Genomic DNA, 13,951 nt, shown 5'->3' on the forward strand with positions numbered 1-13,951 from the left:
TTTTTTTATTAATAAATCTTGTTGGATCAATAATTTCCTGAAAGAAACGCAATATAAACATTAAAGCAAAAAGTTAACATTTACAGTTAAAATAATTTTTAAATATGCATTAGAAATTATTTTAGGCACACCACCAATAACATCCATCCCACAGTCGTCCTATACTCAAATAACAGGACAACAAATTATTCTGGGGTGTACAGTTAACTCACCTAACAGTCCTCTACAGGAGGTTCAGTGGACCTTCACCAATAATCAAGGACAAACGACAGACCCTATCTCTATTTCAAACTCAAATGGAAAGTATTCAGGCTCCTCAGTCAATAGCCCATCTTTGACCATAAACAGTGTTGCATCAACCGACCAAGGAGTATACAGTTGCAAGGCCAGAAATGCTGTTGGAACCTCCACAAAAAATCCAACAACAAGTCTAACTGTAACAGGAAGTATGTTTGATTTATAATGTAAAAGTGCATGTTAACAAATAAGAAATCGAGGTACTATAATTAACTATGAGACCATCTACTAAAATCTAATTGGCTAAAGAAAACATTTCTGTTCGTGCATTTTTCATTGCTGTCCAGTGCAAATTTATTATCTAAGTTTCTGTAAAAGAATTATAACCCCATTCTTCATGATAAGGCTATCATTGTCTTACAAACTTAGACTTTTGTAAAGTGATTAAGGCTGAAATGATGTATTGATTGGATGTATTCAAGAATAAGTTTCATTTTCAGTGTAAATTAAATATTTATAATTGATGCATGACTTCTTTTGCAGTATTTTTTATGGGATAGTTTAAGGGATGTAAGGACTTTGTTTAATTTGGGAAATACTTAAAAAATGTTTGACAAGCTTACATACCACAGCATTAAAAATAAATGGAAAAAAAATTTGTAGTGTCCTGACTGTGAGTATTAATGTAAATAATATAATATTGTATCGAGAAACTATCTTCTATTACAGTTGAAATCAGCAAAAACATTCAAGTCACAACATATGTTATGCCAAAGAAAATATTTTGGTCCGGCTGTTCAATATTATTTTATTATGTACGGGAAATGTTCTGATAAAATACATTTAAAAGTTTAAGCGTAAATCAAATTTCAGTTTTGTTTATTATATCAGAATAGTGGAAACAATTATGTTCTATTGTTGTTGTTTTTTTGATAGTTGTTATTTTTCATAATAATATTTAAAGAGGTACAAAGCCTACTTTAGTCAGACCCAATGACTGTGAAAGATACCTTCAATCTGGTAAATGTGCTTCGGGGCATCTGTAATTAATTCATATAAATTCTCTGTTTTGAACTGCAAATAGATCCAACTAGCTATAGTAGGATAAACCATTTCTACGAACATGCTACACATTCATTTTTCACAATAAAGAGACACCAAAATCCTACAATATCATTGGTCGAGAGCACTTTACTGTATTCTAAGAAACCTGAGACGATCTTATTTCACTTGGATTTCTTCTGTTTACTTATTGCACCTCGGCGAAAAAAATTATTTGAATTTTAGAAAATCTTTGATTCTTTTGATTACTTTCATATCTGCGGTCAAGAATCAAACTGTTATTTAGTAGAGATACTAACCTGTCCCAAAAATGGGATGATGGCTGCATTAGGCATTATTATCAAGAAAGGCAATTTTTCATTTACCTATACGTGTATTTGCCGTCATTGTTTGACATTTAGTTGTTCTGGCATTCGTCTACCGAGGAGAAAAAATTGAAAGAAAGCTGATAGCTTAACTTACGACTTCGATTGAGGTTCAACCTTATCGTATTACAGCATACGTTTTACCTCTAGCGAACGCAGTGCCTTATTGTAAAATAATCGTTCTGTCAACGAACTCGTAAGTGCAGATAGTAGGTTAAAGCCATTTCGCATTTTCGCGATTACGCGTTTTAGCCTTCTCGCGATTTAGCAATTTTGCGTTTTTGCGTTTTCGTATTTTCGCGATGTCGCGTTTTCGCTCTTTACCGATTTTGCGTTTTCGCGTTTTCGTCTTTTCACCTTTTCGCGTTATTTATAGTGAGAGTAACTCATTTAGATTACACAAATGTTCAATAAGGCTCTTTTAATACAATAATAATTACATTAAAAATAAACAATGCTTATTCAATAATAAAGATAATAAACAATGTAAAGATACCATTAACAATTATGGCATAGTACAAATATGAGGGTTATGTTAAAAGTGCATAGATTTGTAGACTTATACTCTGTATTTGGTTTTGGAATTATAAAAATATCTGAGGATGAAACTTTTGTTTTATATTATTTTTGGTTTTCAGAAGCTGATAAATTAAGACTGGAGCTAAGCCATATTTTGCCTTAAACATTAGTAATAATTTGTAATAAAGTTTTCTTGGTGTGATTGGCACAATGTTTCATTCGTGAAAAAGGTTTGATGTACTCAAAATAAGTCTTGGAATTACTAGTTTAGAAACGTTGCCATCATATACAGACTAACCACGGAGAAAGTATTTAGGAATGATTATAACATATAAATATAATAAGCTCAGCATAAATCCATGATTGTTTACAAACCTAGATCAGTTTTGTCTAGAATATCAATGCAGAAAAGGTAGAAGAAATTCTTTATTCTGGTTAAAAAAAGGAAAATTAATCGAATCTTAAAAGAACCATCAAAATTCACAACAAGATTGACATACAATAGGCTGTTGTATATGCATTTAAGTGAAATTCCCTTCATCTTGTACATTTGTACATCTTATTAAATAGGAATATTACATTTTATTATTGTTATTTTACACCAAAAATATACGATTATGTCATTTAAGGTAGATTCATGGTATACCGCCATCTTGGATTGAACAATCACAGTAAAAAATCAGTCTAGTAATATATTTGCCTAAATCTGCAAATTTGAAGATAGATTTGCAATTTAATGGTTAGACTGTTTAGTAATATAAAGAAAACTTGGCAATTTATTGTATAATCCAAAATATTTAAACAAATATAATTTTTCTTGCTTTTAGAATCATTTTTTTCAAACGAGCCATTTAAGGGAAGATAACTCTTTTAGTAAAAAATTTATACTGGACAGATAGGGATTTTTTTTGTTTTTACTTGTAGCAAGAAAACAAGTTCGGTGACACCATTTTTTCTTTTTATTTTCTTAACACATATTACAAAAACTATCTTTTCACAATTTTTTTCAAAATTCTATCTCATAGATTTTTTTTTATGCACACAAATGTGTTTTCCCATGAACAATCTAACCAAATTTAGGCAATTTTCAACGACTCATAGCTTGAAAAATAGCACGGTGACCCCTCCTATTTTTTATATATTTGAAAAGAGCATATTAAAATCTTCATTCTGGCTAAGTATAAGAAAATTCTGTCTCAAAAAATATTTACTTATGATCTACCTTAAAGATGATCGAATGAGTCAAATCTGTGTAAATTGCCTTCAGTGGTTTCGTTTTTTTTTCCACATATATTTTTATTCAAGGTGTGCCTGTAGTCCAGATTAATCCTTCTACCTACACAGCAACCTATGGTAGTCAAGTGGTAATTAATTGTAATATCGTATCTGCTAGTCCTGCAGCAACTCAAGTTTACTGGCAGAGAAGTTCAAATAATCAGATTCTAAGAATTGACAATGGAGACCAGGGATATCAAGGCAGTACAACATCTACACCTTCATTAACCATTAATTTTGTCAATACAGCTAACGCTGGAGTATACACATGTTTTGCTACAAATGCAGTAGGCACTGGCACCAGTAATCTAGGAACTGTTACAGTAACTGGAGGTAAGTACTTGTATGACAACATAATGTCTTCATGAGAATGAAATTGAGATTTATCTCTATGAACGTACAATCCAGCAACGCTTGCATATGGAATATCTATCTCCAAGTTGATACGATAATCCAGGGTATGTATTACATTTATTAATGTCTTCTCTATTGGGTTGCTGACCCTTAAATATAAAATAATCGGCCAAATAGGTAATAGCTCATAGCTGAACATTTATCATTTGTGTAAGGTTTATACTAGTATCAAATATCTTTTATGACATTTTGATAAGCCTCCCTTTTGAAATTAACCGAATGCAAACAAACCGTAAAGATATTTTATTCTCATGTTGCTGATCTTGCGATGAACTGTACCATGTATATCCCAGATGTCTTTTTATTCAAAATGCAAATATACATGGCAATTAATTCATAAATTAAAAATGACCACTCACCGACAACCTAATCTTAACTGCAACAGTAATTGCAAATAATTACAAACAATATAATCTACCAAGAGATACACTTAGGATTTTGCAGGTTTCCAACCCTGTCCTTGTTTGTTTTATTGAAGAATTGGATGAATTTTAATTTATAAACAACAATATTTCTTTCAGAATAATATAATATATACATTAGTATTTTCGATGGAACCAGTGTAACAATAACGAAAAACTAACAAAAGCATTATCCTGTGGTTTTTAAATGATTGTTTTGCAACGGTCATGCTTGAAACATATTAATAAACTGAGCATATTATATAGCATAAGGAGATGTTTAACAGTATATGGTAAAGGCGAATCTTCTTAAAACAGTGTTATTTAACACAACACACGTCTTACTGTACTACTTTCATAAATTGTGTAGTATAATAGAAAGACAGTTGTAGTAAAAAATGACAAAATCAAAATCTTGATTAACAAATGAAAATTGTGCACGATGTATCGTTTGTAGATGTACACATGCAATAAATATCACGCAACAAAATTGATGGAGTGCGATTTTGATGTATTCAATAGTTTGTCATACCAAAATTACCTGTAGTCCAATGAAACTGCTATAATGTATGATATAAATGCGATATTTTACTAATATAACATCGATGTGTTTTTATTATGAAACATTTATGAACGCAATATTTTTCTTATATACATTTGTAACTGCGATATTTTTCTCATATACATTGTAAAATAAATACGACAACAAGTCATCATTACAGGTTCGATGTCATATGCAAAATATCACTAAAATTTTGTATCTGTAACACAATTTACGGTTAAAAGTACTTATTATGTCGAACATGATGTCCATTTTTTTCGATTACATGGTTATACCGAATAATTCTATTTTCTGTAATTATGCTATGGCGGAATTTAAATTTGCTTATGTGAATTTTCTACCAACCTACTTGACTTAAGCATAAGTCATGCTGTAAATATCCACACAAACGAAGAAATAGTATTTCTTAAAAAAAAAAAACATTCACACAAACAATGCAATCCAATACGATTCCAAATTATACCTTGAAATGAATATTCAAATAGAAAAAATACATTATTCCAAATAAAGGCAAATGTACATAATTATGTACATTGGTTCTTCAACACATCCCGCATCCGGAGACATGCTTCAGCTGGCCAGTAAACAAATTGTGTACTAGTTCAGTGAAAATTGACGTCACACTAAACTCCTGAGCCCATAATTCAGCGGTGGTCGTTTGTTTATGTGTTACATATTTGTTTTTCGTTATTTTTTTTGTATATTGATAAGGCCGTTATTGTTCTAGTATGAATTGTTTTACATTGTCATTTCGGGTCTTTTTAAAGCTGACTTTGCTCATTGTTGAAAGCCATCCGGTGACCTATAGTTGGTAAGTTCTGTGTCACTTGGTCTCTTGTGGAGAATTGTCTCATTAGCAATCATACCACATCTTCTTTTTCATATCTTAAACATAAAAATTAATTAAAATTGAAAAATATAAAAGACTTACAGAGGCCAGATGCTCCTGACTTGGAACAGGCGCATCAATGCGGCGTGTTTAAACAGGTTTAGTGATATCTCAACCCTCCAATATACCTCTAGCCAATGTAAAAATAACTCTCAGCAATACGCCCTGTAAAACTCAATTCAAAAGAAGTCCGAATCCAACGTCAGAATAGGTAAAAGAAAACCTAAGCAAACTCACCATGATTCCTAAATTATCAAAGGACTACTAGCAGTTACTGACATGCCATCTTTATACTTCAATTGAACTCATTAACGAGTGTGTCGTATCATATTAAAAAAAACACAATTCTCCCGTAGGCGGTTTAGTAACATGCAATCATAAAATACATGTGAATAACATAATTTGTATGATGCCAACAACTGGTTTTTAGAATATATGTGATTTCTGATGCAAAGACCCTATGATTGAATCAATATTTATACCGCAATATACCATCTTCAATGACCACAGTATCGTTATAAATAACTATAACCCTTCTGAATACAGGATTGGTAAGCCTCACTTTGAAGTCAATGCCGATATACTGTCAAACAGAAGATGTATCTATTATCAACATTGAAAACCATGTTACTTATAGTGATATGAAACAAATACCGCCTTTATATTTATATTTCTACATAAGAAAAATACAGCGCTTTAAATTTCACACGGAAATACACGTTTGCTTTTAACTAACTATGGAATATAAGGTCAAACATAATTGTTGTTTGTATAAGAACATAATGTTTAAAAAGTTGGTATTTTCTCAACAAAACATATTTTTCATTGCCGACAAACAACTTTTCTACATGGTATGTCTGCATTTTTACTTTTTGATATTAAAAATCATCTCTATTTTATATAAGACACGTTTTTATCGATTCGCTTCTTCTAAATACCGTATACATGTACGTGTAAGATAATTTTATAGAGAAATTCCCGATGTTTTTCCTTGAAGTTTATCTCGAAGATTGACATAACAACTAATTAATGCATACTGATAACATTACCATCTTCAAATTGTTTGTATATGTAATCAGTAATCATGGAACTGTTACAATTACTAGATGTGGGCACAATGGGTTCTTCAACTGTTCCATTCCACTGAAATGAAGATTTTAAATATTTTTTTTATAAAACTGGAAATCTGTTAAGATATTCTTTTGATATACAAGTATTTACCTCATTAATTGTTATTCATGAAGACAAGTGCAGATTAAAAATTTAACAGAGAACTACTTGCAAAAAACTATTACACCAAGAGTTCTAAATGGTGAAGTTGAAATCATCCCTTCGTAAATTTTACGGACGCCATCACAAGTTTGTTGACCATTATGGAATAACCGTTTTACAGATTATATCGGATCTGTGCCTTATGTCGTAATTACAGTACCCTTCCCTTTTCACTAGTGCACATCCATATTAGACTAATAACCGGATTGGTAATGACATAAGCAACACGACGGTTGCTACATGTGGTGCAGGATTTGCATACCCTTCTGGAGAACGTGAGACCCCCCCCCCCCCCGTTTTTGGCGGGGTTCGTGTTGCTTAGTCTTTAGTGTTCTATGTTGTGTCATCTGTACTATTTTGAATTGTTTAACATTGTCTTATCGGGGCCTATTATAGCTGACTATGCGGTATGGGCTTTGCTCATTGTTGAAGGCCGTACGATTACCTATAGTTGTTAATGTCTGTGTCATTTTGGTCTTTTGTTGATAGTTGTCTCATTGGCAATCATACCACATATTATTTTTTCGATATTATTTGTTTGTTTGTCTTTTTTATCTTTAGCCATAGTGTTGTCAGTTTAATTTCGATACTTGAGTTTGACTGTCCCTCTGGTATATTTCAATGTATGTATCTAAAACAAAAAAATATAAAGGTAAAATTTATGATAAGGATTGAAGTTTTTCTTGTTTTAATATCACTTCACAAATCATCATTGCTAATGAATCTATCATTTAAAGAATTTCTTGAAAGCTGAGGATTCAATACATGTTTACAACAGTGAAAAATGACAGTTGCAAAAAATGCGCATGTAATAGATTTCATGATTATAGTATACTTCTTATTATTAACTACAAGTAACATCAATTCCTCGTACATTGCACTTTAAAAAGGAAGAATAATCCCTAATTCTATTTGCGGAATGACGATCTTACATTAAAATTCAAAAACAGACTTGTACTAACAGTTTATAACCTCAAATTAATTAATATAATCATCAGTGACGGTACAATGTTCATGCTCTACATGAAATTTGAATTACTTGTAATCGGTACACTCATGATTTTCTTTGTATTGATCGATGAGAGGATATACAACAGATAATATAGTGCTAAAACACGATTATGTCAACCCTTTGTATGTTATTCTAGTACTGTGAATTTCTGCTGGTAACTTGTATTCGACTAGTAAAGTGTTAAGTTATGTTTATTCTACTTATTGATATCATTCATATTTCTAAATTAGACTTAACATAGTCCTATTAATAATATGATTAATTTTAGGACTTCTGTCTGTTTTTGTCAATCCACAAAATCAAATTGTTACAAATGGCAATCAGCAGAGAATAACCTGCACTGTGAGTGGAACTCCATCTGCACAAAACATTGCCTGGCTGTTTACAGCAGCTGGTAGCTCTCAACAAACTCAATTAAATAGAGCAAACAGTCAAAAATATTCACTTGGTACAACCCAGGATCCTTTTTTGACTGTTCTTAACTTCCAACCAAGTGATGCTGGCACTTATGTATGTAGGGCCACAAATGCTGCTGGGTCAACATCTAGTAACCCTGGTTCAACTTTACTTGATATCAGTAAGTATTCTATTACTTTTTTTATGGCATCCTCAACGGAGTTGGGGTGACATATTGTTATTGTACGTTTCTTTTTGTTTCTTTTATTATTTTTATTCTTCCACACATTCTGTCCATGCTATTTCTCGGAATTGGTGTGACCCATGTTGATGGAACTATACCATAATATGAACCGCAATGTAAAGTTGTGCAAGAGACATTGGAATGGTTCAAAATGACCGCCGTTACCATTGTTACCATGGAAACTGCTAAAAATGTAAAATAATTCCACGATAATATACTTGAGCATTACGTGACACCACCTTCCTCCTCGCGCGTGTGTCTAATTTTAAATTCCAAGGATTCCCAAACTATGTTTAGAACTGAAACGTATTCTACAGAAGAGAAAAAAGGGGGGTGTTAAGAAATGCTGATTCCGACATGTCTAATAGATGTGCCATTTGACTTTTGTACACTCATAATGGTTGATGCTACTGTGACAATGTCCAGTACGGGGGTGTCATCCTCCGTTATTGCTTGCAATATCAAATCTAGTGTGTTTTTACTTTTGTTAGTCGCTAATTAAAAGTGCTTGTTTATGACTAGCCAACGTTATTCATGGAAATCGTAATGTCCGATGCAGATCTCAAATTCAAGAGAGGGGATTATAATTGTTGACCTCTGTCCTCCCTACGTTTTTTTTGTAACATTTTTCACAGATTATGAAAGTAAGATCTGCATGAAAATCGGTAACAAGCGTCATCTGTGCATACCTTACATTGTGATGTGTTTTTCACCTTCATTGATCATCGACTTTCTGTTACCTGAATGCTTATATACTCTTATGCCATGTATAATAGTATTGTCATGTGTTTCTCAGAACTGCAAATCAGAGCTTCCTGATTCCAGATAAGGTGACATGTCTTCCTGTCAATGTGGATTGTTACCTTGTGGAGTATTAAATTAAAAATCAGGGATAGCGTGTTGGAATTGTACAAAGCAGACTTTTTACTCATCTCACATCATCATGATCTAGTCCTGAATATACATTAAATTTGCCCCTGAACATTAAACAGCCATCAATTCATCTATTATCTTTATTATATTTCAGCTGTACCTACTACATATGTTGAACCAAGACAGTATACAGCAACAGTAGGTGATGCTAGTTTCCAGATTCAGTGTCTGGTTACTGCAACACCTGGAGCAACATCTTGGTATTGGATATTCCAACCTGTAGGTGGCAGTCAACAAACCATAGCCCAGGGAACCAATGACAATCAGTATATTGTTGATAATTCTGGCACAAACCCGTACTTGACCGTAAAAAGTATTGCTTTGAATGAAGCTGGTATCTACACTTGCTATGCAACTAATTCTGCTGGTACCAGTGATGGTGCCAACAATCCTAGTTCTAGACACACTTTGACAGTCACAGAGGGTTAGTTCTTAATAACTGCTTAATAAGTTTGATACAATTAGGTAATTATCATGAAGGAGAAGAGAGCTATTATAAATTGTTGTAGGAAATTCATGTTTAATTTTTTGTTTATTTTTTTTTAAATTATGCTAAATTCTTAAAGTAAAATCTATTGCATAATGACATATAATAGAGATTAAACATATCATTGCTACATCATTTTTGTATGATGTCCTTACTTAAGCAAATCATTGCCTATCGGAATGACTAAAAGTTCATCCAGAATAAAGTGTCTAAAACAATTTATATATCATATTCTTACACTTTTATAATTAACCATTACGGTGGTTTTTTTTTTTAACTTTATAGACATTTCGCTTGCAGTTCATTCAGTATTGTTCATTACACACATTAGTTATTAGTATTATGTTTATGACTATATAGGTAACACGCAACTACTGAACATAAAATAAACAGATATGGTAAACTGTACGTTTCTTTTTTTTTTTCTTGTTATTATTTTTATTCTTCCACACATTCTGTCCTTGCTATTTCTCGGAATTGGTCGGACCCATGTTGATGGAACTATACCATAATATGAACCGCCATGTGAAGTTGTGCAAAAGACATTTGAATGGTTCAAAATGCCCGCCGTTACCATGAAAACTGCAAAAATGTAAAAAAAAATCCACGATAATATACTTGAATATCACGTGACACCACCTTCCTCCTCGCGCGTGTGTCTTTTTTTTAATTTCAAAGGATTCCAAAACTATGTTTAGAACTGAAACGTATTCTACATAAAAGAAAAAAAAAGGGGGGGTAGTTAAGAAATTCTGATACCTACATGTATAATATATTTGCCCTTTGACTTTTGTACACTCATAATGGTTGATGCTACTGTGACAATGTCCACTACGGGGGTGCCATCCTCCGCTATTGCTTGCAATATCAAATCTAGTGTGTTTTTACTTTTGTTAGTCGCTAATTAAAACTGCTTTGTTTATGACTAACCAACGTTAATAACGTAATATCTGATGCAGATCTCAACTTCAAGAGAGGGGATTATAATTGTTGACCTCTGTCCTCCCTACAGATGTCAATCCATCTGTCCGATACGTTTTTTTTGTGAAATTTTTCAAAGATTATGAAAGTAAGATCTACATGAAAATCGGTAACAAGCGTCATCTGTGCATACCTTACATTGTGATGTGTTTTTCACATTCATTGATCATCGACTTTCTGTTACCTGAATGCTTATATACTCTTATGCCATGTATAATAGTATTGTCATGTGTTTCTCAGAACTGCAAATCAGAGCTTCCTGATTCCAGATAAGGTGACATGTCTTCCTGTCAATGTGGATTGTTACCTTGTGGAGTATTAAATTAAAAATCAGGGATAGCGTGTTGGTCTAGTACAAAGCAGACTTTTTACTCATCTTACATCATCAGGATCTCGTCCTGAATATACATTTAATTTGCCACTGAACATTAAACAGCCATCAATTCATCTATTATCTTTATTACATTTCAGCTGTACCTACTACATATGTTGAACCAAGACAGTATACAGCAACAGTAGGTGATGCTAGTTTTCAGATTCAGTGTCTGGTAACTGCAACACCTGGAGCAACATCTTGGTATTGGACATTCCAACCTGTAGGTGGCAGTCAACAAACCATAGCCCAGGGAACCAATGACAATCAGTATACTGTTGATAATTCTGGCACAAACCCGTACTTGACCGTAAAAAGTATTGCTTTGAATGAAGCTGGTATCTACACTTGCTATGCAACTAATTCTGCTGGTACCAGTGATGGTGCCAACAATCCTAGTTCTAGACACACTTTGACAGTCACAGGGGGTTAGTTCTTAATAACTGCTTAATAAGTTTGATACAATTAGGTAATTGTCATGAAGGAGAAGAGAGCTATTATAAATTGTTGTAGGAAATTCATGTTTAATTTTTTGTTTAATTTTTATTAAATTATGCTAAATTCTTAAAGTAAGACCTATTTCATAATGACATATAATAGAGATTCAACATATCATTGCTACATGATTTTTGCATGATGTCCTTACTTAAGCAAATCATTGCCTATTCGATTGACTAAAAGTTCATCCAGAATAAAGTGTCTTGAAACAATTTATATATCATATTCGTACACTTTTACAATTAACCATGACGGTTTTTTTTTTTTAACTTTATAGACATTTCGCTTGCAGTTCATTCAGTATTGTTCATTACACACATTAGTTATTAGTATTATGTTTATGACTATATAGGTAACACGCAACTACTGAACATAAAATAAACAGATATGGTAAACTGTACGTTTTTTTTTTTTTCTTGTTATTATTTTTATTCTTCCACACATTATGTCCTTGCTATTTCTCGGAATTGGTCGGACCCATGTTGATGGAACTATACCATAATATGAACCGCCATGTGAAGTTGTGCAAAAGACATTTGAATGGTTCAAAATGCCCGCCGTTACCATGAAAACTGCAAAAATGTAAAAAAAATCCACGATAATATACTTAAGTATCACGTGACACCACCTTCCTCCTCGCGCGTGTGTCTTATTTTAAATTTCAAAGGATTCCCAAACTATGTTTAGAACTGAAACGTATTCTACATAAGAGAACAAAAAAAGGGGGGGGGGGTATTTAAGAAATGCTGATACCTACATGTATAATATATTTGCCATTTGACTTTTGTACACTCATAATGGTTGATGCTACTGTGACAATGTCCAGTACGGGGGTGCCATCCTCCGCTATTGCTTGCAATATCAAATCTAGTGTGTTTTTACTTTTGTTAGTCGCTAATTAAAACTGCTTTGTTTATGACTAGCCAACGTTAATAACGTAATATCTGATGCAGATCTCAACTTCAAGAGAGGGGATTATAACTGTTGACCTCTGTCCTCCCTACAGATGTCAATCCATCTGTCCGATACGTTTTTTTGTGAAATTTTTCAAAGATTATGAAAGTAAGATCTACATGAAAATCGGTAACAAGCGTCATCTGTGCATACCTTACATTGTGATGTGTTTTTCAACTTCATTGATCATCGACTTTCTGTTACCTGAATGCATATACTCTTATGCCATGTATAATAGTATTGTCATGTGTTTCTCAGAACTGCAAATCAGAGCTTCCTGATTCCAGATAAGGTGACATGTCTTCCTGTCAATGTGGATTGTTACCTTGTGGAGTATTAAATTAAAAACCAGGGATAGCGTGTTGGTCTTGTACAAAGCAGACTTTTTACTCATCTTACATCATCATGATCTCGTCCTGAATATACATTTAATTTGCCACTGAACATTAAACAGCCATCAATTTATCTATTATCTTTATTATATTTCAGCGGTACCTGCTACATATGTTGAACCAAGACAGTATACAGCAACAGTAGGTGATGCTAGTTTTCAGATTCAGTGTCTGGTAACTGCAACACCTGGAGCAACATCTTGGTATTGGACATTCCAACCTGTAGGTGGCAGTCAACAAACCATAGCCCAGGGAACCAATGACAATCAGTATACTGTTGATAATTCTGGCACAAACCCGTACTTGACCATAAAAAGTATTGCTTTGAATGAAGCTGGTATCTACACTTGCTATGCAACTAATTCTGCTGGTACCAGTGATGGTGCCAACAATCCTAGTTCTAGACACATTTTGACAGTCACAGGGGGTTAGTTCTTAATAATTGCTTAATAAGTTTGATACAATTAGGTAATTGTCATGAAGGAGAAGAGAGCTATTATAAATTGTTGTAGGAAATTCATGTTTAATTTTTTGTTTAATTTTTATTAATTATGATAAATTCTTAAAGTAAAACCAATTTCATAATGACATATAATAGAGATTAAACATATCATTGCTACATCATTTTTGTATGATGTCCTTACTTAAGCAAATCATTGCCTATTCGAATGAATAAAAGTTCATC

The 13,951-nt window shown here is 32.8% G+C and overlaps 1 protein-coding gene across 2 annotated transcripts in view; it reads left to right on the forward strand.

The window, feature by feature from the left end:
* The window catches only part of LOC139523601 (hemicentin-1-like), a 327,025-nt gene that overhangs the window by 290,625 nt on the left and 22,449 nt on the right, over window positions 1-13,951 (forward strand). Inside the window, exons 5-10 of one of the 2 annotated variants that reach the window (XM_071317739.1) lie at window positions 126-446; window positions 3,489-3,791; window positions 8,277-8,585; window positions 9,676-10,005; window positions 11,521-11,850; window positions 13,364-13,693. In XM_071317739.1, the coding sequence (XP_071173840.1) occupies window positions 126-446; window positions 3,489-3,791; window positions 8,277-8,585; window positions 9,676-10,005; window positions 11,521-11,850; window positions 13,364-13,693 (1,923 nt within the window). The remainder of the gene's footprint in view (window positions 1-125; window positions 447-3,488; window positions 3,792-8,276; window positions 8,586-9,675; window positions 10,006-11,520; window positions 11,851-13,363; window positions 13,694-13,951) is intronic. The other variant, XM_071317738.1, reaches the window with a different exon arrangement.

This window comes from Mytilus edulis, chromosome 5 (genome assembly GCF_963676685.1).
Source record: "Mytilus edulis chromosome 5, xbMytEdul2.2, whole genome shotgun sequence".
Lineage (NCBI taxonomy): Eukaryota > Metazoa > Mollusca > Bivalvia > Mytilida > Mytilidae > Mytilus > Mytilus edulis.